This window comes from Geotrypetes seraphini, chromosome 7 (assembly GCF_902459505.1).
Source record: "Geotrypetes seraphini chromosome 7, aGeoSer1.1, whole genome shotgun sequence".
In the NCBI taxonomy this organism is placed as follows: Eukaryota; Metazoa; Chordata; class Amphibia; order Gymnophiona; family Dermophiidae; genus Geotrypetes; species Geotrypetes seraphini.
In genome coordinates, this window is record NC_047090.1 from 156896214 (window position 1) to 156920504 (window position 24291).

Sequence of the window (24291 nt, forward strand, 5' to 3'; positions counted from 1 at the left end):
CTAATACCAGCTCTAGCAGGACACAGATTTCAAATCTGAAATATTCTAATCACAAAATATAAAATAAATTGATTTTTTTCTACCTTTTGTTGTCCGATAATTTTATTCTTCAAATCACATTGGTCTCAGGCTTTGGTTTTGGGTTCCTTCTGTCTTCATCGTGGCATGGCTTACTTCTGAAGGTAAAATAGGTGTAAGAGATGCTGGGGAGGAGATGCAATTTTTTTACCACAGGAGCAAGAGACTTTTCACCGATCCCATGGGGCAGTAAAAGGTCATGTCCCCATTCCCACAGGGCGGTGAAAGGTCTTGTCCCTATTCCTGTGGTAAACCAGTTGCAAATGTCTCCATTCCTGTGGTGATCACAGTTTACCGCAGTAAACGGTCCCCGTGTCATTCTCTAGTTAAAACAATTACATTTATGCAAGTTGGAAAATGCATGGCAAAAGCAGAGCAAAAGGCACTTCTGAATGTAATACTGCATTTCCCCGAAAATAAGACCTATCCCGAAAATAAGCCCTAGTATGATTTTTGGGGTATATCTTAATATAAGCCCTACCCCAAAAAATAAGCCCTAGTTGCCGGCAGCAGCGCTTCCCCTCGCCAACCCTTCCATCTCTCCCTCCCATCCAAACCCTGATAACAAATGGCAGCGTCGGAAGCACATGCTGCATCGTGGCCTGTCCTTCTCATGCCTGGCTGTTCGGTGCCACGTTGCTGATGACATCATCAGTGATGCGGCAGAGGAATGCCCGGATGTGAGAAGGGCAGGCTGTGATGCAGCCTGTGCTGCTGACGCTACCATTTGTTTCCAGGTATTTTAGCTTGCGGTTGGGGTTCGGCTGGGAGGGAGAGATGAAAGGGTCAGCGGGGGGGGGGGGGGGGTGCAGCGGTGGCGGGGGGGGGGGGGTTGGGAGGGATAGAAAGATGCTGCACAGGGGGATGGGAGGAAGGGATGAGAGGGATAGAAGCTGCAAGGGTTCTGATGAACAGGGGGATGGGTGGGAGGGATAGAAGCTGCAAGGGTTCTGCTGCACAAGGGGAGGGATAGAAGCTGCAAGGGTTCTGCTGCACAAGGGGATGGGTGGGAGGGATGGAAGGGATAGAAGCCGCAAGGGTTCTGCTGCACAAGGGGATTGGTGGGAGGGATGGAAGGGATAGAAGCTGCAAGGGTTCTGCTGCACAGGGAGATGGGTGGGTGGGATGGAAGGGATAGAAGCCGCAAGGGTTCTGTTGCACAGCAGGATGGGTGGGAGGGAGGGAGGGATTGAAAAATACTGCATAAGTGGATTGGTGAGAGGGGAGGACAGATGCTGCACATGTGGGGGAGGGAAAGGAAATTGAAGAACTGGGGTGGTGGAGAGGAAGGGAGAGATGATCATTGTACTTAAAAAAAATAAGACCTACCGCCTTTTTTGAGCCCCAAATTAATATAAGACAGTGTCTTATTTTCAAGGAAACACATTATTCAAGTGCATAAATTAGATATTTTGAGGTCTGAGTATTCAAGCACATGCATGTGCAGGAACGAGTGCAAGAGAAGTGTATGCAAGTGAGTAGATTTGGATGAGTATGATTGTAGGCTGTTATGCCCCCCTTCCCCCAATAGGGATTCAGTATTCACTATTCCTTACTGGCTGGACATGCAACTCTCTCTAGAAACCAGAATCAAGTTGCTTTGGTTGTGCATCTGGCAGATCCCATATACAGATCCCAAACTGGCTAGCTTACCTCACTTTGTTCAATCCTAACCTGGGATCTCCCCCTGTAACAGCTCATCATCTATCAATTTTCAGAAGATAAGCAGCTGAGGCTCCAATGTGCAAATAGTTTCCGTGCCAGTAAGATTTATTAAAGCAGTCTTACTACCATGGAAACCTTCCTCCTGATGCACAAAATGTTTCTCCATGGCAGTTACTGATCCTCATAGCAGCCACCAAGAACCCTGTGAAAATGCATTACAAGGATCTCATTAGCATTCTAATGAGCTTTCCTTGTGATGCACAAATGGGAACATCCCCCTATTTCTGAAGGATTGTAGCCAAAATTCTGCGGCAGCTCTGAAGCTACTGGTAACTATTGTACATATGTTGTGTGACGTACACAACACATGTACAATAGCTGCATTCATATTGTTTGGCTAAAACAAACAACCCCCCCCCCCCCAAAAAAAAAAAAAAATAAAACAAACAAAAAGCCCCCAAAACCTTGGAGGTCCCATTGCTGCTGCTACTTCACTGCTGCTGGGAAGAGGCTGCCAATCTGCTGTTAAAAGTAGCCACTCTTGACTGCCATTGATTTGAGTAGATTTGCCCAAAATAAAAATCCTATGAAATAAGACAGACTGACTCAGTAAATAACACAACCAATGAGGAGGGCCCGCTATACAAGAACTCAGCTCAGAGACATAAAACTCTGAAGAGGGAGAGGTAACCCCCTCTTAGGGAAAGAGTTTATCATCCAATCATCGCTTAATCAATGTTAAAAGCGAGTCCAGCTCAAAGGTATAAAAAATCTTTAACTGTGTGTATGTATCTCTTAATTGAAGTACTGTATACAATGAATTCAAAAAACTTTTGCACTCAGGTTAGCACTGGAAGCTCAAAACACACTTAGCTTAGTTGTAGGGAAAACTCATAAGGGTCCCAGTGCTTCCAGTGCTAACCTGAGTGCAAAAGTTTTTTTAATTCATTATATACAGTACTTCAATTAAGAGATACATACACACAGTTAAAGATTTTTTTTATACCTTTGAGCTGGACTCGCTTTTAACATTGATTAAGCGATGATTGGATGATAAACTCTTTCTCTAAGAGGGGGTTACCTCTCCCTCTTCAGAGTTTTATGTCTCTGAGCTGAGTTCTTGTATAGCGGACCCTCCTCATTGGTTGTGTTATTTACTGAGTCAGTCTGTCTTATTTCATAGCTTAGCATCTTTTCTGACTCCATAGTTACATTGTCCCTGCTGAAGTGGAAACAAAATAAAAATCCAGCAAAAGGAAACCACAAGAAGTGTGCTAGATCTATTTGTTTGCACTTCAATTGAGTCCCTGAAAATCCTGATCTCTAACTGGCCTCAATCCCCTGCGGGGTTGCTGCAGCAGGTCAGGCTGACAGATATCTGGGTTGCCCAATGCCTATCCCCCTTTTTATCAGGCTACTCAGCACAAATAGTGTGCAATAAATTTGCAAGCTCTTTATGCTGAGTATCCCAGATCAGTACTTTTTAATGGGTTGCCGAAGCTTTGAGCATCAGGGCCTGAGTTTGTTAAGTTGATGAGAAACAGGTGTAGGCAACCTGATTTATATATTGTACACATAACTCATAATCATATTAAAATCAAATGCATGTACATGTAACATATATACACACATGAAAATCTAGTAGTATACACTTTGCACTAAGCATGCTAAATGATGAAGGAGATAAGGGTAATAACAACATAAAAAATAATAAGGGGTTTTAGGTAGCCACTCATGTTTGCCACTCTCTAGCAGTCATTTCCCCCTTGTTTTCTGCTCTTTACAGGCCGATACTTCAATATCAGGTAGGAAAAACACTAGCAGTAGAGGCTGAAACTCCTCTCTGGTGCAGACCTATTTCTTGCACTCCAGGTGGTACTATTGCTGCTGCAGCTCAGTGGCATACCAAGGGGGGGCGGCAGTCCGCCCCGGATGCACGCTTCAAGGGGGTGCACAGCCAGCCGGGTCCGGAAGCTCCCACGCTGCTGAAAATGACACCTCAGCGTGGCTGCTGACTCTGAAATATGTACGGCAGCCGCACTTAAGTGCAGCAAGGTCCTGTGATGACTACTTCTGCTGCCTCTGCTCCGGAAGAGATAAGTGAGGTCAGGGGGTGGACGGCAGCTGCAGTCATCATGGGACCTTGCTGCAAATCTGTGCGTCTGCTGGCCCAGCCCCCCTCCGACGTCACTTACCTCTTCCGGAGCAGAGGCAGCAGAAGTAGTCATCGCAGGACCTTGCTGATTTTGATGGAAAGGAGCATAGCAGGGTGGTGGAAGGAGAAAAAAGGGGTCAGGGTGGTATGGAAGCGTGGTGGAGGGTGAGAAATGGAGTCAGGGTAGTATGCAGCGTAGTGGAGGGTGAGAAAGGGGGTCAGGGTGGTATGCAGCATGGTGAAGGGTGAAAAAGGGGTAGATGCTGATGGAATTGCAGGGAAAGGGGAAAGAGACATAAGGGGGAAGGATACTGGATGGAATTGGGTTGGAGGGAAAGAAAGAGGGGCTGATGCTGATGGAAGTGGGGGGGGGGGAAGGGAGAGGAGAGAGTGAAATGCCAGACCATGGGGGTGTGAGAGAGGGAAGAAGATGAGAGAGATGCCAGACCATTGGAGGAGGGAAGGGAAGAAGATGGATGCCAGACCAATGGGGGTGAAGGGAAAGATGGAAGTGGGAGGCATAAAGCTTCTGGAAGAGGAATAGAAGGAGAGAAGATGCCATATAGAAGGGGCAGAGAGATGGTAGACAGTGGATGAAAGGAAGAGAGTAATAAGAAGATGAGGAAAGCAGAAACCAGAGAAGACAAGGTAGAAAAAAAATTCTCTTTATTTATTTATTTTTTTTGCTTTAAGGGAGATGCATCACTGTTTCTGTGGTGTTGCATTGTATGCAGAGTCCAGCTTCTTGGTACTTCAGTTTAACCTTTGTCTATGTATTTTTATTCTATCTCCCCATTTACAAAACTGTAGAGCTTTTTTAGCGTTGGCATCTGAGCTGTTACCACCATGGTTAAAAACCACACTACAGTTTTGTAAAAGAGGGAGGGGTTAGTTTGTGATTACATACATGCGAAGTGTTTTTCTGCGCTCTGTGTGTTCGAAAAGACATGGTTTTCTGTTAGGATTGACTGTGTAGGATTGATCTGTACTAGTCTGGCTTGTTTAGTTTTATAATGGGTGTATTGATGTTGTACTGCTCACTGCAATATGTAAGATGCTGCCTTTTCCTAGGTACACTCTTGTGTGACGTGTGGATTGTTACTAAAAATCATGTTTTTCATACAGATGGGGGGGTGTCAAAAAAAATGATGGGCCCCGGGTGTCACATATGCTAGGTACACCACTGCTGCAGCTGCTGGCCTAAAGAAGGAGGTAAGCTGTTCAGCAGTGGCATAACCATGGGTGGACCCAGGACCACCCAATAGCAGCATACCTATGATGTAGCTGGTGGGGATCCCCATGCTCCACCAGCTAAAATCTCCTGCAACCTCTCCCGCCTACATACCTTTACAGAGCATATCTTTTCTGGCAACAAGCAATGTGACCAATACATACTTCTTGCGCTGGCCCTACAGCCTTCCTTCTGATGCAACTTTCTGTTTCCACATAAGCAGAGTATGTCAAAAGGAAGGCTGTGGGTCCAGCGCGAGAAGTGTATCATTCACACTACTTGCTGCCAGCAAAGATCTAAACTTTTAACAGGTATTCAGCAGTGACGACAGCGGTAGCAGCAACGGGGGGGCTGGGGCTTGAGAAACCAGATTGCTTGGGGAGGGTTCTTCTGCTCACCCCAACTTGGGTCCAGGCCCACCAACAATTGGGTGTTCGGCTACATCCCTACTGCTCACACAGACAGGGCACACGGCACTAAATGATCTGGGGCCTCACCTGAACTTACTAAGCAGGAGGCAGCAGCAGTGACAAGAAAGAGAAGAGAGAGAGTCATATGTATGCGGCTGGTGTCAGGAGCTGAAAAGCTTGAAGAAGGAAGTCAAGCGACTAGAGGACAAGATAATAATAATAATAATTTATTTTTATATACCGCCATACCTGAAAGTTCTAGGCGGTTCACAACAATTAAGCATAGTACAAACAATGTAAATCATTTGAGATTCAGCTAGTTATATGCATACAATATAGGGAGAAATACATACAATATAAAAAAGATACAGGAGCAAGAAGGACTTTACACCACAGAGGACCCAATCAGGACAGCTGAAGATTTCATGAGTGAGAGACACATCGAGGAGGAAGTCAGGAACTCGAGAAATTCATTGAGGAAGTATACAGGAGGAGGGTGGAAGAGAACGAACTTCAGATGAAAGATGAAATTACACCAACACCAACACCAACATGGAAGGGAGAACAAGAAACAGATAACCTCAAAGAAGGCACCCACAGAGGAATACCGCACGAGGGGGAGAAATTGGCTAGTCGATGCCCAGAAGAAGAAAGAGCGAAGCACACTGAGGACATTGACCCGATACCAAAGCGAAAATTGAAGAAGGGAAAGTCAGCGATCCTAGTGGGAAACTCGATCCTGAGGCATGTGGACAGCCACATAGCAGGAGGGAGAGAGGATCGACTGAAGACCTGCCTCCCAGGAGCGAGAACCAAGAACATTGTGGACAAAATTGGAAAGATCTTGGAAGGAGCGGAGACAGAAGAGACCACAGTAATGATCCACATCGGGATGAATGATGTCAGCAGGAGAAACTACAGAAGAAGCACACTGATAGAACAGTTCAGGATTCTGGGAAGGAAGCTGAAGATAACCTAGAAGATAGCGTTCTCAGAGATCCTACCGGTACCGAGGGCAGATGTGAAAAGGCAGGAGGAACTACAATCAATAAATGCGTGGATGAGGAAATGGTGTGAGGAACTGGACAACGTTCTGGGGCAAGAGCAAGCTCTACAGGAGAGATGCACTGCACCTGAGCGCGGCGGGAACTAGGCTTCTAGCAAACAACGTTAAGAGAGGAATAGAACAGGCTTTAAATAAGAGGAATGGGAAAGCTGACAGTCGACCAAGCGTCAACGATTCGGAAGAAAGTATCCCATGAAGATACTAAGGGGTAAACAAGGCTGGGAAGAAACAAGAGACAAATTACAGGAGTCAACTAACCCAGAAGAGGAGATTAGAAAGATTGTAGCAAATGAAGACACTAAAGACCGAAGCACAGGGAAAGGAAATGAAGACAAAAAAATACCAGGATCTAAATTGCATATATACTAATGCAAGGAGCCTAAAAAACAAAATGGGGGAATTAGAAGCCATAGCCAATGCAGAGGACATAGACATCATTGGAATCTCTGAAACATGGTGGAATGAGGAAAGCAAATGGGATATAGCACTGCCGGGGTACAAGCTCTATCACCAGGATAGGTCAGGACAGAAAGGAGGTAGAATAGCACTATACATAAAAGAAAGCATTCAATCAACAAGAATGGACACAGCAGTGACAACCAACAAGCTGGAATCGCTATGGGTTAAAATACCGGGAAGGAAAGGGCCTGAAATAAAGATAGACCTATACTATCATCCACCCGGGCAAACCGGAGATATCGATGAAGAAATGGAAGCCCAGATGAAGCGAGAATGCAAAAGCGGTAACACGGTTATTATGGGAGACTTCAACTACAAATTAATATTAGAGGATTAGGGCCAGAATATATCCCTTACTAACTCAAAACAAAGCCCCACATGGACAAACGATACACACTCCCAGCAACACTACAAGGCCTTAAACTTACACCCAACAGCATTCACACTCCCACAAGAAAGAGGGAAAAGAAAAAGAAAAGAAGTGGAGAAAAAGGCCTCAGTTCGGCTTCATCTGGCCTAAAAAAAAAAAACTCATAGCGATTCCAGCTTGTTGGTTGTCGCTGCTGCGTCTTTTATGTATAGTGCTATTCTACCTCCTTTCTGTCCTGACCTATCCTGGCGATAGAGCTTGTACCCCGGCAGTGCTATATCCCATTTGCTTTTTCCTCATTCCACCATGTTTCAGAGATTCCAATGATATCTATGTCCTCTGCATTGGCCATGGCTTCTAATTCCCCCATTTTGCTTTTTAGGCTCCTTGCATTAGTGACCTGGCTTGGCCACCGTGAGAACCGGCTACTGGGCTTGATGAACCATTGTTCTGACCCAGTAAGGCTATTCTTATATTCTTATGTAACTTTATCAAAAGCTTTCTGAAAATCTAGACACACTACATCAAGAGGATCACCTTTATCCACATGTTTATTCACACCTTCAAAGAAGTCAAGCAAATTGGTGAGGCAAGATCTCCTTCAGCTGAACCCATGCTGACTTGTCTCATTAAATCATGTTTGTCTATGTGTTCCACAAGTTTATTATTGTGTGTGTGTGGTGCAGTGGTTAGAGCTACAGCCTTAGCACTCTGACATTGTTGGTTCAAATCCCCCACTGCTCCTTGTGATCCCGGGCAACCAGAACTTCTATGGTCTGAATCAGTGGTTCCCAAACCTGTCCTGAGGGACCTCCAGCAAGTCAGGTTTTCAAGATATCCCTAATGAATATGCATGAGAGAGATTTGCATACCTGTTACTTCCATTATATGCAAATTTCTCTCATGCATATTCATTAGGGATATCTTGAAAACTTGACTAGCTGGGGGTCCCCCAGGACAGGTTTGGGAACCACTGGTCTAAATGATCGAAGTTGGGAGTTACATCAGTTCCCAAACATGTTTAGGATTTAGTGAACAGCTGCTATTGAGCAGGACTCTACTGTAGGGATTAGGGGGGTTGCCCCCTTAAACCCTCAGTGTTTTTTGACCCCCAAATGCCAGACTGATATGGTTTGCAGATCACTGGTTATGTGCTGACACATAACCAGTTATGTGCCAGAAGATAAAGTGAAGTTATTCACCTGTGCTCTGAGGACAGCAGGATAAGTATTCTCAGAAGTGAGTGATGTCCCTGGGTACATCACCCTCTTGTGAGAATACTATGGTCTGCTTGTCCTTGGAAAACTGGCTATCTTTACAATCTTAGACAGAATTTGTTATGTGCCAGCTTTCAAAACATCTATTTTCTATATGGTTGGGTTTTTTTTTTTAATGAATTCTTATGGTGCACACACCCAACACAAACATCTATGTCCCTTTATTAGAACAGACGTACATGTACATCTCAATTCATACTTCTACAACCTATCTAAAATAGTGCTGCATACCTTAAGCAGTGTTATTCAGCAAAAGTTCTAAAAGATAAATAGCAGGTACAACTTTAAATGTAAGTAGAAAATTTACAGGTGAATTTTCAAAGATGTCATTTCCTGTGAATAGTGCCACTGAAAAATACATATAACCCTAAAAGTTTAAGTTGGACATTTCAAGTTAAATGGCAACTGTGTCACTGTATATTGAACTTGATGTGTTTAAGTGAACAGTGAAAAATTAACTAATGCACTGAAAAAAAATATCTCTATTTTCTGATCTCAATCAAGGTCTGCTGTAATAGTGGGTATCCAAACATCTCAGCTACTGTATTTGCATTTCTTTTCAGTTCAATCATATGAAATACTGTTACCATGAAAACAAAAAACTTGTAAAGTAATATCTAGTGTGCTTATATTTACTGGACAAAGATGATTTTTACAGCTCATCAGTAAACAGTTGGCAATATAAGGACCTTTTTTGATAGAAGGGAAAAGGCTCCCCAGCCCCCACTTTTCCTTTTTTGGACACCCGAGAGGGATAGATTTCTACAGGCAGGATTTCGTTTTTGACTGCAAGTAGTGGAAGAAGAAAGGGTAGAACTGGTGAAAGAAGAGATGGGAGCATCTTTTTTAAATTTAAAGAATGGGGGGGGGGGGGTTAGAGAGACAAGGAAAATGCTGACCTGTTGCAGGGCAGAAAGTGGAACCAGTTAAGAAAAGTTGAAAATTCGACTAAAAATAACCAGCTATAATTATGCGATTATTGTGTCTACTTAGCAAGTTTGAATATCTACCTATTAGGTGATATATCTGAGGTTTTGAAGAGTGAGAAATAGGAAAGGCAAGATAAGACATTCAATCTCTGACAATCTCTTTCTTTTCTTGGTCAACAGGAAGACTTGACTTACCCGGTGGAATTCTCCTAGGGAACAGGGTAAACAAAATAAGATGAAAATACACATTTTAAAAAAATATATGTTTACCCAGAAAGTTTTGTTCCAATATCTCCTAGTTCCTCCTTAGAAAGGTGAGCTCCAGTTTGGCGCAAGAGATGTATTACTTTAAAGTTCCTTTTAAGAAAACAGAAAATAATTTTTTTTTTCTAACAAGTTTCCATAAAATAATTGTGAACACAGAAAGAAGTCTGATATAAGATTAGATGAGAATATTCATAATGTACAGAAACAAAAATGTTATACTGTATCTGACATCACAATACAAGAAAATTGCAAAATACATCTAAAGGAATAGTATAGTTCAATTGAAATGTCAACATCTAGATACAAAACATTCCCCGTTTTTCCGATTTGTTCAGATTATCCAACAATGTCAAAAAGCAGTTAACAGCATCATATCAACAAGTGTATACCAAAACATACTTGAAAGAATAATAAACTCATAACTGTAGCTAGATCATTTTGCTAGCAGTAATAAGCTATGCATGCAACACACAGCAACATAATTCTCCAAGATAATGCAAGGAGAAAACTGAATAAGTAGATCACTCCCCCTATTTGATCCTCTAGTCAGAATTATGAGGTGTTATGCAGAAAGGAATTTTAATGACATTCATTGAACTGAAAGCTTTACCCATCTGCATCAAGTGTGAAAAGCTGAGATTCATTATTTCTAAACCAGTTAAATATTTGCAATTGGCAGGAACGCACTCGACTCTTGAGATAAGCACTTTTAATATCTAATAGAAAAATCTCTCTTTTTTTTTTTTTTTACTGATAAGCTCTTCATACCTCCTCTGCCAACCCTCACATCACCTTCATGTCCCTTCTACAAGTGCCTTCAGAAAGAAAGAATACTTACCTTAAAAAAAATTCTTTACACTGAAATCTTGCAGCCTCTGAAAAGACTGTTGGTAAACAATTTAAGATAGCATTATTTATTCATCGGTCTATTTTTTTTTTATTTTTGCAGTTGCCAAAAATAAAATCTCAGAAGGTGGGCTGATTTGTGCATGACTGGAAGATAATATTCTTTGTACATGAAATGACTGTGAAGATATTTGACATAACAGGAACAACCAAATGCATTCCATACGCAGTGCATGAGGAAAGAAAAATGTAGGCGTGTCCAGCATACCTAAATTAAAAAAAACAAGTTCCAATGTTCAGCTCTTCTTTTATCCAAACAAAGAATATTTATAATTTCAAAATAAATTATATGTCTCACTATACAAATGAAGAACAAGAATGAAAAATATTTTTTTAAATTTTCAATATTTCTTATTTATGGAAAAAAATAGCACAGTACTTATCTAACAGGTGTTATCCAGGGACAGCAGGCAGACTTTTTCACAGATGGGTGATGTCATCCACAGAGCTCCAGTACTGACAGTGCAAAAGTGTTTTTTTAGAAATCTCGAGACCACGTGCCAGTGCCTTCCCACCTGATGTTGGCTCACGGGACCATCAGTTCAGTAAAAAAAGCTAAGAAGCCAACACGGGGAGGTGGGAGAGTTATAAGAATATCTGCATGTTGTCCCTGGATAACACTTGTTACAGGTGTACAAGGATAACTGTGCTTTATCCCAGTACAAGCAAAAGTTGTCATCTAAACAGAGAATAAATTTTGCAGAACTGCTAGGCCAAACTGACTATCCCATGAGGAATGGTTCTCCCGACAGTAATAGGATGTGAAAATATGAATTGAGGACCAAGTGGTTGCTTTACATATGTCGTCAATGGGAGTGGAACAGAATTAAGCTACTGAAGTTGCCATTGCTGTAACTTTGTGCTGTAACATGACCTTCCAATGGTAGCCCAGCCCGAGCATAGCAGATGATAATAGTTCATTAACCATGTAGAGATTGTTCTCTTGGTTATAGGAGCTCCCACCCTGTTAGGATCAAATGAAAGGAATAGCTGGGAAGAGTTCTATGAGGTTTTGTCCAATCAAGGTAATAAGCCAAAGCACATTCACAATCCAACGTGTGGAGTGCAGTTTCACCAGGATGTGAATGTGGTTTTGGAAAGAAGATGGGCAGAACTATACAGGTAGACTGGTTGAGATGAAAGTCCGAGACTACTTTTGGTAGGAATTTGGGATGAGTGTGAAGAACTCTATTATGATAGAATGTTCTATAAGGTGGATCTGAAACAAGTGCTTGAAGTTCAGTGACTCAGCGTGCCGAAGTAATGCAGATTAAGCAGACCACTTTTCAAGTGAGGTACTTAACGATGAAAACACAAGTGCTTCACATGGAAGCTTCATTAAAATGGAGAGTATAACGTTGAGGTCCTAAGCAACTGTTAGAGATTTAATTGGAGGTTTGGAGTGAAGTAGACCTTTCATGAATCTGGAAACCAATGGGAATGTAGTCAGAGGTTTATTGTTGAGATGTATATGAATCCTTGAAGAGAAATTTAGACAATATGAGGGGCATAATCGATAGTGTGCCTAAGTCTGAAGTTGGATGTTTTGTGCAAAATGTCCACAAACCCAGTAGAAAAAAATCTCTATTTTCAAAGCTGCCCAAATGCCTATCTTTTAAATTTTGAAAATGAGCTAGGTCTAAGTTTTAGTCCTTAGGACATCTACCTTTTTCGCCCATTTCTAAAAATAAAAATGTCCACTTGAAAAATGCACAAAAATAAGTTTTGCAGACGTACCCACCAACTACCTTGTCTGATCATGGCAGAGGAATCCCCATAAGCTGAGCTGGTTTCGGGGATTCCTGGTGGCTCAGCTGATGGGGATTCCCTCTGCCTTTGGCCCCTCCCACTGCATCCCAAGATGCATTGGGAGGGGGAAGCTGCATCATTTGCAGCATGTGGCCCTGTAGACAGGAATGTGGGGGGGGGGAGGTCCAGGATGTCAGGGGATGTCTCACCATGGATCTGTACAACGGCATTATGACCTCGGGCTTATGGCTGACGAAGCTTCTACTGATATAACCCATGATTTGTCTGGCCTTGGATGAAGCTTTCTCCACTTGATTGGCAGTCTTCATGTCTTTGCTAATGATCACTCCCAAGTCACGTTCTGCTACAGTCCTTGCTAGGATCTCACCATTTAGGGTGTAAGTCCTGCATGGATTTTTGCCGCCAAGGTACATGACCTTGCATTTTTTGGCATTGAAACTTAGTTCCCAAGTCTTTGACCAATGCTCCAGCAGGAGTAGGTCCTGCGTCATACTGTCGGGCATTGAACTTTTGTCGGGCACTGTGTTTTTGTCTATTGTGCTTTTGCCTACTATGTTGCATAGTTTGGCGTCATCGGTGAACAATGTAATTTTACCTTGAAGCCCTTTAGCCAAGTCTCTTACGAAGAAGTTAAATAGGATCGGGCCCAAGACTGAGCCCTGCGGTACTCCGCTGATCACCTCCATCGTATCGGAGAGGGTACCGTTTACCACTACCCTCTGAAGTCTACCTCTAAGCCAGTCCTTAACCCATGCAGTTAATGTTTCACCTAATCCCATCAAACTCATCTTGCTCAATAACCTGTGGTGTGGGACGCTATCAAACACTTTGCTGAAGTCCAAGTACACGACGTCCAGGGACTCCCCTATATCCAACTTTCTGGTTATCTAGTCGAAGAAGCTGATCAGATTTGATTGGCAGGACCTTTCCTTCGTAAAACCATGTTGATGGGGATCTCGTAGATTCTCCTCGTTCAGGATTGCATCTAATTGGCATTTGATTAGTGTTTCCATAAGTTTACTCACTATCAATGTGAGACTCACCAGTCTGTAATTCGCAGCCTCCGTCTTGCATCCTGTTTTGTGGAGTGGAATGATGTTAGCTGTTTTCCAGTCCAATGGGACTCTTCCTGTACCTTGGGAAAGATTGAAGAGCGCAGATAACGGTTCCGCAAGGACGTCACTCAACTCCCTGAGCACCCTGGGGTGTAGTTTGTCTGGACCCATAGCCTTGTTCACCTTGAGTCTTGATAGCTCATAGTAGACACTGCTGGGCGTAAACTCGAAATTTCAAAATAGGTCTTCCGAGCTTTCCCTTGTCTGCAGCTGAGGGCCGGATCCCGGCACCTCGCAAGTGAATACTGAGCAGAAGTATTCATTTAAAAGTTTGGCTTTATTGGAGTCCGATTCTACACAGTTCCTGTCGGGTTTCCTAAGGCGTACTATCCCATCTATGTTTCTTTTTCTGTCACTAATATACCTGAAAAAGGATTTATCGCCCTTCTTGATGTTCTTCGCTAGATTCTCCTCCATTCGGAGTTTGGCCTCTCTGACTGCTGTTTTGACTGCTTTAGACTTGGCCAGATAGTCTTCCTTAGATTCTTGCTTCCCTGATTGTTTGTAGAAGATAAACGCTCTTTTCTTCTTTTTTATGAGGTCTGAGATCTCCGCAGAGAACCACTGTGGTCTATTGTTTCTTCGCCATTTACTTACTGATTTTATGTAGTGGTTGGTTGCTTTGTGCATGGTTGATTTCAGAGTTGACCACATTATCTCTACATTATCTGTTTCAGCTTGGTTTTGCAGTGCCCGATGACGAAATCTCCCATGCTTTCAAAGTTTGTGCTCTTAAAGTTGAGGACCTTGATTGATGTGTTTGACATAGTGAACCCTTTCCTGAGGTTGAACCATATCATGTTGTGGTCACTGGAGGCCAACATATCGCCTACCAAGACCTCTGTGACACTTTCTCCGTTGGTGAGTATCAGGTCCAGTATCGCCCGGTCCCTAGTGGGCTCTAATACCATTTGTCTGAGTCTCGCTCCCTTTATAGCGGTTAATAGCTTCCTGCTGCTGCTGGTCGTAGTGGAAAGTTTGTTCCAATCCACATCAGGCATATTGAAGTCTCCTAGCAATTCTCTATGTCTTCGACTAATTCTATATCCATGTCCTCCTGTTGTCTTGGAGGTCTGTATACTACGCCAAGATACAGGCATTTGTCCTTTCCCCTAGCCAAATTCACCCAGAGGGATTCCCCGGTGTACTTGACATCTGCGATTTTGGTAACTTTGATGTCCTCTTTAGTGCATAGTGCTACCCCTCCTCCCATTTTGCCTTCTCTGTCTCGAAGAAGTAAGTTGTATCCCGGTATAGCCATATCCCACCCATGGGAGTCTGTGAACCAAGTCTCGGATATCACCACCACATCTAGGTCGGCATTCCTCATCTCCGTCTCTAATTCCAGAATCTTATTGCCCAAACTGTGGACATTAACGTACATAGCCCTCCATACCTTATGTTTGCAATGTCTCTGTATAGATATTTCTGCTTGAGCTAATTGGACTCCTATAGTACTGTTTACAATGTGTGTACTTGCCTCTGACTCAGAAATGCAGTGTGTACTTATCTCGGACTCAGAAATGGATTGGCAACTTACCTCGCCAGGTTGGTTACTTGCGCCAGTACATGAGTGGGTACTCTCCCCCAACTTACCTAGTTTAAAGCCCTATGAAGTAGGCGGGCTAGTCGGTGTCCAAAGACGTTCTTTCCCCTTCTGGTTAGGTGGAGTCCGTCTGGTCCCTGTAGTCCTTGCAGTGCCTCTCGTTCAGGAATCCTAAGTTCATTTCCCTGCACCATCCGTGCAGCCAGTCGTTTGTCCTCTGGATACGATCCTCCCTGGCTCTTCCCTTGCCCCTCACTGGGAGGATCAAGGAGAAGACTACCTGCGCTTCCATCCTCCTCAGCTTATCACCCAGGGCTCCAAAGTCTTCAGATATGCTCTCCGGGGTGTTCCTGGCAGTGTCGTTTGTTCAGACGTGGATGAGAAGCATGGGGAACTGGTCATGGGGCTTGATTAGTCTGTCTAGGCAGGCGGTTACATCTTGGATCCTGGCTTCTGGCAGACAGCAAATCTCTCTTGATTGCATATCCGGTCTGCAAATTAGTCCCTTGGTGCCCCTCAGCACTCTGCGCTTCTTTGGGGAGAGCTGATCTGTTGTCTCCGGAACCGTCTGCTGGACAACTTCCTGTATCTCATTGGCAGGTCCTTCCTGTAACAACTGGAATCTATTCCTCAAGGTGATTAGTGGGGTCGATGTAAAACTGCCCTATGTACGAGAGAAAGAGACAGAAGAGGAAGAGGAAGGTCTTCTGCGTTTGCCTGTGGAGGAAGTTACCAGCTGCCAGGAGTCAGCGTCTCCAGCCTTTTCTTGTACCCCAATCGTTGGTTTCAAGGTTGCAGGTTCGGACTGTTTGGGTGTCCTGAGGATGGTCTGGTCTGGCTCCTGCTCAGTGATCTGGGACAGCTCCTAGATGACTCCGTCGATGAAGGCCTCATCCTCTCGGATGCTTCTCAAGCGCTTTACCTCCTCTCTCAGGCTCCTTAGCTCCTGCAAGATGTCTCCTTCTAGCTGATCCATCTCTTCTGTCTGTGTGGCGACTGTAGTCATCTGCTTGGGGATGGCCTCGGTCTGTACAGAAACCTCTGTCCTCCGTCCTGGCTCTCCTTCCGTCTGTACGTGGACTGTGGCCATCCCCTGGATCCCTTCGGTGACTGGGTTGCCGGTCTTGATTGTAGCCTTGTTGGTTCAAATTCGAAAATGTAGCGACAGGAACTTATTTAGGAAAATGTTAAAAATGCAACTATTTGTAGATGCATTTCTTTGAGCAATTGACTTTATGTAAAGATTGAATCTGTCTGTTTTTGTTCCTATCTTGTTCTGATTTTTTAATAATATTTTATGTATGTAACTTTTTGTAAACCGTTTTGGGAAAAAAAAAAAACGGTTTAGAAATTTTAAAAATAAATACATTTAATAAAATAAATCATTTCAATCCTCATTTTCTTATGCAGCAGCTAGCTTCTAGTCAATGTTCCCAAACATTGCTTTATATAAAAAGGCAGTTAAAACTTATTTGTTTCAGAAGCACTTCACTAGTAACCATTAATGTGTGGAATATATGATATATATAACTAACCTTGAACAAAATATGTTTGTTGGATAGAGAAGGTATAAATACAGACATCAAGGTATCATGTAGTCCTCTTCTAAAGATGGACTACCCAATACATGCCCTCTCGTAAAGTATACATAGATAGTGCATATTCATATAAATCGACTTGTATACAGTATGTTTCTGAAATTAGATTTTATACATGTTAGCTATATACACATGTAAATGCAAATATTTACAAAATGTATAGTCTTCTAAAATAAAGGCCTTAATGTACTGAAAATTAGAATGTTTGATATTTTACCTGAATTTCACAGCATTTAGCAGTGGTGTGCTCCCATACCGATCCTTAGCATAAACAGTAGCCCCATTATTTAGTAAATACTCAACTACAGTCAAATTGTCTTCACAAGCTGCTATGTGCAGGGGAGTTCGACCATCATAATCTTCACTGCACAAATTACAACCCTGTCGAACACAAACACTTATCAGCTACAAGAGCACAATGAATAAGAATTTGATTGGGTAACACTAGGGGCTCCTTTTACGAAGGTGTGTTAGGGCTTTAACGCGCGGAATAGCGCGTGCTAAAATGCCCCGCGCACTAGCCACTGCCTCCTCTTGAGCAGGCAGTAGTTTTTCGGCTAGTACGTGCTAATCCAGTGTGTGTGCTAAAAACGTTCTTGCACCTTCGTAAAAGGAGCCCTAGGTGGTTTTCTTGTTATAGATAATTATAACTTTAAACTGCACTTTACAAATAGAGGGTGAAAACAAATTCCATGACACAGGAATAATTTCTGTGAAATAGTGGACAAGTCATTTAATCCCTCTTGTGTTCAAATTCTTAATTCAAATCTCTTAGGGCCTCTTCTATTAAACTGTGCTAGCAATTTCTAGTGCGGGGAGCCACGCTGAATGGCCCACGCTGCTCCCGATGCTCATAGAGTTTCTATGAGCGTCGGGAGCAGCGTGGGCCATTCAGTGTGGCTCTCTGCGCTAAAAACTGCTAGCGCAGTTTAACAGAAGAGGGGGGGTTAGAGGAAGAGAAATGTTTATCATGTGATTTATAATGATGTGACAGGTGATTAGACGCCAATAAAATAGCTTCCATGGCATAGTAGTCAGTAGAAAATTGATAATAGTAGCTAGGATTTTCTTTTGGATATAGCAGAAAATGAATTAGTTTAAGCTTATGAAAGATACCTGCTGAAAAGTCACAGAAAATTTAAAAACAAAAACAAAAACAAAAAAACTTTATACCATGAAAGTTCTTGCTTCTTAATTCCTTTTTATGAAACTTGTCTCATTATTAGAGATAATATATAGAATGAAAAGAAATTTTAAAAAGAATAAAGGTAATACTTTTTTTTTTTATCAGGACGCATCATTGATCACCTTGACGGACACAAGCTGAAGAGGACCAGCCAGCATGGCTTCAGCAAAGGAAGATCTTGCTTGACGAACTTGCTGCATTTCAAGTGAGTAAACAGGCAGATAGACAAGGGTGACCCGGTTGACATTGTATATCTGGATTTTCAGAAGGTGCTCGACAAGGTCCTACATGAACGACTACTTCAAAAATTTGCGAGCCATGGAATCGAGGGTGAAACACTCATGTGGATTAAAAACTGGTTGGGGGATAGGAAACAGAGAGTTGGGGTAAATGGAAACTATTCGGATTGGAAAAGCGGCATGAGTGGAGTGCCGCAAGGTTCGGTGCTTATGTGCTTAGACCCGTGCTCTTCAACATATTTTTAAAAGACCTGGAAATTGGTACGACTAGCAAAGTAATTAAATTTGCAGACAATATGAAGTTATTCAGAGTAGTGAAGACACAAAAGGATTACGAAGATCTGCAACGTCACAAACACGCTAAAAAAAATGAGCTGCGACATGGCAAATGATGTTTAACATGGATAAGTGTAAGGTGATGCATATCGGTAACAAAAATCTTATAGACGAATACAGGATGTTCAGTGCAGTACTCGGAGAGACACCCCCCCCCCCCAGGAAAGAGACTTGGGAGTACTGGTTGACAAGTCAATGAAGCCGTCCGCGCAATGCGCAGTAGCGGCGAAAAGGACTAACAGAATGCTAGGAATGATTAAGAAGGGGATCACAAACAGACTGGAGAAGGTTATTATGCCGCTGTACCGGGCCATGGTACGCCCCCCCACCTGGAATACTGCGTCAAGAAGGACACAATACTATTCGAAAGGGTCCAGAGAAGAGCAACTAAAATGGTTAAGGGTCTGGAGGAGTTGCCGTACAGTGAGAGATTAGAGAAACTGGGCCTCTTCTCCCTTGAAAAGAGGAGACAAAGGGGACATGATTGAAATATTCAAGATAATGAAGGGAATAGACTTAGTAGTTACAGACAGGTTTTCACCCTCTCCAAGGTAGAGAAAACGAGAGGGCACTCTCTAAAGTTAAAAGAGGATAGATTCCGTACAAACATAAGGAAATCTTCTTCATCCAGAGAGTGGTAGAAAACTGGAACGCTCTTCCGGAGACTGTTATAGGGGAAACACCCTCCAGGGATTCAAGACAAAGTTTGACAAGTTCCTGCTGAACCAGAACATACGCAGGGCACTGGTATTATTTATTTATTTATTTATTTAGATTTTTATCCCGTCCTCCCAATAGCTCAGAACGGTTTACAATTGAACATACACACTGCGGAGTAATTAGACATATAAGTAGTACAACAGGTTTAGTGGGTGGATTTATAGTTTTTGGAGACAGTTAAATACAGGGGGATTGAGCAGAGAGAGAGAGGGGGGAAATACAGTAGTTTAAGGAAAGTTATAAGCGTATGGGTGCAATTTTTTTTTTTTTTTTTAGTGGAGAGAGTAAGAGAGGTAATACTGGAATTTCGGGAAGGAGATAGGAGAGTGGAGGGTGGGGCTTATGGGGGGGAGAGACAGAGGGGAGCTTTAATTGAAGAGGAGGGTCTTTACCGATTTACGGAATGCTAATAATGAGTTCTGTTGTCTAAGTTGGGGGGGAAGTTGGTTCCAGAGGTGTGGAATGAAGTGGCTGTAGGATCGTTTGTGGGCAGTTTCTGTGAGCAGGGATCTTCCGGGGGGGACGCATAGGCGTGTCTCTGACTTTGAGCGGAGGGTGCGAGTGGGGTTGTAGATGGGAAGCTTGGATTTTATATAGGAGGGAGTGGTGGAGTAGATTCTCTTGTGGGCAATTGTTAGGGATTTGAAAGTACAGCGTTGGCTAATTGGGAGCCAGTGTTCAGCATGGAGTGCCGGGGAGATGGAATCGCGGTAGTTGAGGTTGTGTAGGAGGCGGATGGCTGCATTTTGGACCCGTTGGAGGCGTTTGATATTATTTTTGGTTAGTCCGTTAAATAGCGAGTTACAGTAATCCATTCTGGAGAGGACATATGCGTATAGGAGTTGGGCGAGGTCTGGTTTGGAGATGTAGGGTTTGATCCTTTTCAGTTGGCGAAGGTAGTAGAAGGAGGTGGAGACTACTTGGGATATGTGGTTGGATAAGGATAGGTGTCCGTCTAGGGTTACTCCTAGGCTGCGAACTTGATCTGCTGCCGTTAGTCGAGTGGAATCCCATGTTAGTGTAGGTCGTAGGTATTTGGTGTTTTTGTTTCTGATCCATAGGAGTTCGGTTTTGGAGGCGTTTAGTTGAAGCTTGTTGTTTGACATCCAAGTTTTCATGTCAGTGAGGCAGAGTTCGAGGTTAGCAATTTGGGATGGCCGGTTTTCGCCTAAGGGGAGGAGCAGCTGGATGTCATCTGCATAAGAGTGGATTTTGATTTTATATTTTTGTGCTATATCGATGACGGGTTTGATGTAGAGATTGAATAGGAGGGGGGATAGAAGGGCGCCTTGAGGAACGCCATATTTGATAGGCTTAGGGTTAGATTTATTTGTACCTAGTAGGACTGTTTGGGTCCTTTGGTGAAGGAAGGAGGTGATCCATTGGAGGGCTGTGTCTTTGATTCCGAGGTCGTGGAGCCTAGATGTGAGTAGGTGATGGTCAACTGTGTCGAAGGCAGCGCTAAGGTCCGAAGGGCCGCCGCGTGACCAGACTGCTGGGCACGATGGACCACTGGTCTGACCCAGCAGCAGCAATTCTTATGTTCTTAACTTATCCCCCCTTCTACGAAACTGCGCTAGCAGTTTCTAGCACGGGGAGCCGCGCTGAATGGCCCACGCTGCTCCCAACGCTCATAGGAGCATCAGGAGCAGCGCGGGCCATTCAGCACTGCTATCTGTGCTAAAAAGTCACTAGCGAGGTTTCATAGAAGAGGGGGTTAGTGCAATGTTTGATTAGCTTTTGAAGGTGACCCTTCTTCTTCAGATCAGAAATAGGCAAATGTTGATGACTATCAGTATATGTGAGTGGAACGTCAAAGCATTTTAGTGACAAGCCTCACAGGAGGAGGGGGATTTGGCAGAGGTGTAAGACAAAAGAGGTATGGTGGGTGAGAGATGGAGAGACATGGGACAAGTGAGAAGGAGAAAAAGTCATAAAGAATTCATGGTCTGTAAGGTGATAGGAAGCCAATGACCCTATTGAGTCCTGTTGAGGGTTTCAAAACAGTTTATCATTTTTATTTCAAAAGTCTTACATTTTTGGATAATTTTAAAATTTCCTTTCAATATTCTCACCATAAAATCATTGATGCAATCTTTTGGTTTGTTGAAATGTTGTCCCACAGAGGTTGATATCCTGGTTGGCATTACAGTTTTTAATATGGTATCTGTGTAAATTAATTCTAGTTTTTAGTATCTGTCTTGTTTCTTCAGTATAGCATCCTTCTTTACATTTTTGCACTGAAGGATATATACCACACTGGAAGATGAGAATGTGTAGTATTCCCTTATGCGGAATGTTTTTCTCATGTGAGAGATTATGGGTGTCCTATGAAATATGTTGGCAAAGTTTGCAATTTGGTATGTGGGCCATTGTCTTTTTTGTGAATTTGTGTTGGCAGCATGTTCTTCACCAGTTTGTTTGTTTTTTTCTGTTTTTAATTCTATATTTATCTCAAATACTGGACTAACATGACTACCACACCACTTCACTCTCATTATTAGAAAACTATCACAGAGATTGACCTTGTTCTGGCAGTTCTAGTTTGAGACATTCAACTTCAACCAAATCACTATGACATAAAACAACAGTACTATAAATTATTTAATTTGTATTTCTAAAAAAAAAAAAATAAAAAAAATCATTAACAGTTTCTTTTTTAACCATTTCAATGATAAGCCATTAAGGACTAAATATTCTAAATGACAATTCTATAAAGTGCTTAAGGTAAACCGTGTGCCAATATTTACAGAATATTCACACTTCTGTGTGGGATTGGCACACATGCACAAGTGCTATTCTGTAAACATAGCATGCAAGCCACTCATTATGAAACTACAAGAAGGGCATACCTGTGGTAGCAGCATGAATGTCATGGGCATTCTGCTTAGTGACATGCACAACTTACAGAATACTACTGCCATTGACAAGGAGTAAGCAGTTGTGCTTAGTTATCAGCGCACCAAGGCCACTTTGCTCTAGTACTCTATACCAGATTAGGAGTGCTCCAACGCCATTATAGAACTGGAACTTATATTTTGGCATGACTTTACAGAATTGCCACCTAAGCACTCTTCCCCCAGAAATAAAACAGAAGAAAACCTTTAGCATATTTAGTCTTCAGTGTTCAACTTTTCTTAAAGTTCCTCCGATTCGCCTTACAGCCCCACTCCTCTGGGCGAGGCGATCACTATGCAGAGGAGTGGGGCTGTAAGGAGAGTCGGAGGCAGCTGAAGAGAGTCGGGAGGTGGCTGACCAGCAGCGGGGAGAGTCGAGAGCAGGAGGGAAATCAGAGAGAGAGTAGGCAGGAGACAGTGAGGGGCAGAGGCGAGAGATAGCTCCGCCCACCCCTCCAATGTCAGCAGAATATTGAAGCCGAGCTCCCCCTTAAAAGGAGAGGAGCCAACAGCGCTCGCCTTATCGAGAGCGCCTTTGCAAAGGACCGAGTCATTATACCTAAGGACACCAAGGAAGTACAGCAAGGTAATGATGTCAACAAATAACACAGCTAAATAACCAAACAAGTACATAAAAGCAAAAAAACACAACAGGACACATGCAAACTCCTGACTTAAAGTTAGAAACACCAGCACTAACCAACACAGAACACCACAACACTAGTCAACACTAGACAAACGCGGCACATTAGGATTGCATACAGGAAAAAAAACATATAACTAGGGAATAGGGAAGTAGCAAGCAGCAGGCACAGAAGAGAACATACACTTACACAAGCAAAAAGGTACCAGTGAAATAAAATAGTACTCCAAAAAGGCGGACAGCAATGGAGGCAGAGGAAATCCAGAAGATGAGCTTTCTAATGTTCTGCACAGACTATCATATGTATGACTACCTCCCCTCGGGGAGGCAGTCATATGTATGCGGTCGGGAGCTGAAAAGCTTGAAGAAGGAAGTTAGGCAACTGAAGGACAGGATACAGGAACTGGAAGGACTTTACATCGCAGAAGACCCAATCAGGACAGCTGAAGCCTTCATGAGAGAGAGACACATTAAGGAAGAAGTCAGGGAGCTCGAGGAGTTCATTGAGGAGGCCTACAAGAGGAGAGTGGAAGAACACGAACATCAGAGGAAAGCTGAAGATATACTCACATGGAATGGAGAACAAGAGGAAGATGACTCCAAGGAAGAAACCCATAGAGGAATCCTGCAGGAAGGGGAGGCAAGGTCTTGCTGATGCCTAGAAGAAGCAGCGAAGCACACCGAGGACATAGACCTGCGACCAGAGCAAAAACTGAAGAAGAAAAGTCTGCGATCCTTGTGGGAGACTCAATCCTAAGGCAAGTAGATAGCCACATAGCAGGAGGGAGAGAGGATCGACTAGTAACCTGCCTCCCAGGAATGAGAACAAAAAGACATCGTCGACAAAATTGAAAAGATCCTAGAAGGAGCAGAGACAGAAGGGACTACAGTGATGATCCACATCGGGACAAATTATGTCAGCAGGAGAGACTACAGTAGAAATGCTTTGATAGAACAGTTCAAGATTCTGGGAAGGAAGTTGAAGATGAGGACTTAGAAGATAGCGTTTTCAGAGATCCTACCAGTACCGAGGGCAGATGTGAAGAGGCAGACAGAACTACAATCAATAAATGCATGGATGAGGAGATGGTGAGGAAGAGGGCACTTTGTGAGGAACTAGACAACGTTTTGTGGCAAGAGCAAGCTCTTCAGGAGAGATGCACTGCACCCGAGTACGGCGGGAACTAAACTTCTAGCAAACAACGTCAGGAGAGGAATAGAGCAGGTGTTAAACTAAGAAAAAGGGAAAAGCCGACAGTCGACCAAGTGTCGATGATTCGGAAGAAGGTATCCCGAGAGGATACTGAGTGGGAAAATGCTGGGAAGACACACGGACAAAAAACAAGAGTTGACAGATCAAGAAGAGGATGATAAGAAGATCATAGCACAGGAAAAGAAAATGAAGACAAAAAATACCAGGACTTATAT

At 43.2% G+C, this 24291-nt stretch overlaps 1 protein-coding gene across 2 annotated transcripts in view; it reads right to left on the reverse strand.

Annotated features, from left to right (window-relative positions):
* The window catches only part of ASPG (asparaginase), a 151906-nt gene that overhangs the window by 24615 nt on the left and 103000 nt on the right, over positions 1 to 24291 (reverse strand). For both annotated transcript variants that reach the window (XM_033952584.1, XM_033952583.1), the window contains exons 12-13: positions 17060 to 17223; positions 9911 to 9997 (exon numbers count right to left, since the gene is read on the reverse strand). In XM_033952584.1, coding sequence (XP_033808475.1) covers positions 9911 to 9997; positions 17060 to 17223 — 251 coding nt within the window. The remainder of the gene's footprint in view (positions 1 to 9910; positions 9998 to 17059; positions 17224 to 24291) is intronic.